Here is an 887-nt window from a genome sequence, read left to right as displayed (position 1 = left end):
TTTTTTTTTTCTATATTGCAGCTAGAGAATGTTCTTCTTGATGCTAAGGGACATATAAAGATCACCGATTTTGGCCTCAGTGCTCTGCCTCAGCATTTTAGGGTACTTAGCAAATATCACGATCTTAAAACCTATCACAGCAAAAACCATAACTTGTTGAATCCATTTGCTAATTTTCTCTCTGGCATTTTAGGATGACGGATTGTTGCACACAACTTGTGGTAGTCCTAACTACGTTGCGCCTGAGGTTTTAGCCAACAGAGGCTACGATGGTGCAGCATCAGATATATGGTCGTGTGGTGTAATCTTGTATGTTATTTTAACCGGATGCCTTCCTTTTGACGATAGAAACCTTGCAGTTCTATACCAGAAGGTAAAAAACCGCATCATGTCTTAAACATATTCCAATTCAAGACACACATATTGAAGAAACGAACTTGATAAAATATTTGATTTTAATTTCAGATATGCAAAGGAGACCCACCAATACCAAGATGGTTATCACCAGGTGCAAGAACCATGATTAAGAGAATGCTCGATCCAAATCCAGTCACGAGGATCACAGTCGTTGGTATTAAAGCCAGTGAGTGGTTCAAACACGAGTACATTCCTTCAATTCCCGATGATGATGATGACGAAGAAGAAGTTGACACAGACGATGATGCTTTCTCAGTTCAAGAACTCGTAAGAATCTGTTGCCTCAACTCTTTATTGCAATTGCATTTGATTCAAGTACAATGTGCTCATTTCTCTGTTTCTTTTTTTCGAATGGTGTAGGGATCAGAAGATGGGAAGGGTAGTGATTCACCAACCATCATCAATGCGTTTCAGTTAATCGGAATGTCTTCCTTTCTTGACCTGTCCGGTTTCTTTGAACAAGAGGTAAA

The 887-nt window shown here is 39.2% G+C and overlaps 1 protein-coding gene across 1 annotated transcript in view; it reads left to right on the top strand.

The window, feature by feature from the left end:
• Positions 1-887, top strand: part of LOC104782309 (CBL-interacting serine/threonine-protein kinase 1) — a 5,269-nt gene that overhangs the window by 2,649 nt on the left and 1,733 nt on the right. The window contains exons 5-8 of the mRNA XM_010507212.2: positions 22-102; positions 194-373; positions 466-684; positions 778-882. Of these exons, the coding sequence (XP_010505514.1) occupies positions 22-102; positions 194-373; positions 466-684; positions 778-882 (585 nt within the window). The remainder of the gene's footprint in view (positions 1-21; positions 103-193; positions 374-465; positions 685-777; positions 883-887) is intronic.

This window comes from Camelina sativa, chromosome 1, assembly GCF_000633955.1.
Source record: "Camelina sativa cultivar DH55 chromosome 1, Cs, whole genome shotgun sequence".
NCBI classification, from domain to species: domain Eukaryota; kingdom Viridiplantae; phylum Streptophyta; class Magnoliopsida; order Brassicales; family Brassicaceae; genus Camelina; species Camelina sativa.
Note: the sequence above shows the minus strand (reverse complement) of the source record. Positions and strands in the feature narration are given on the sequence as shown.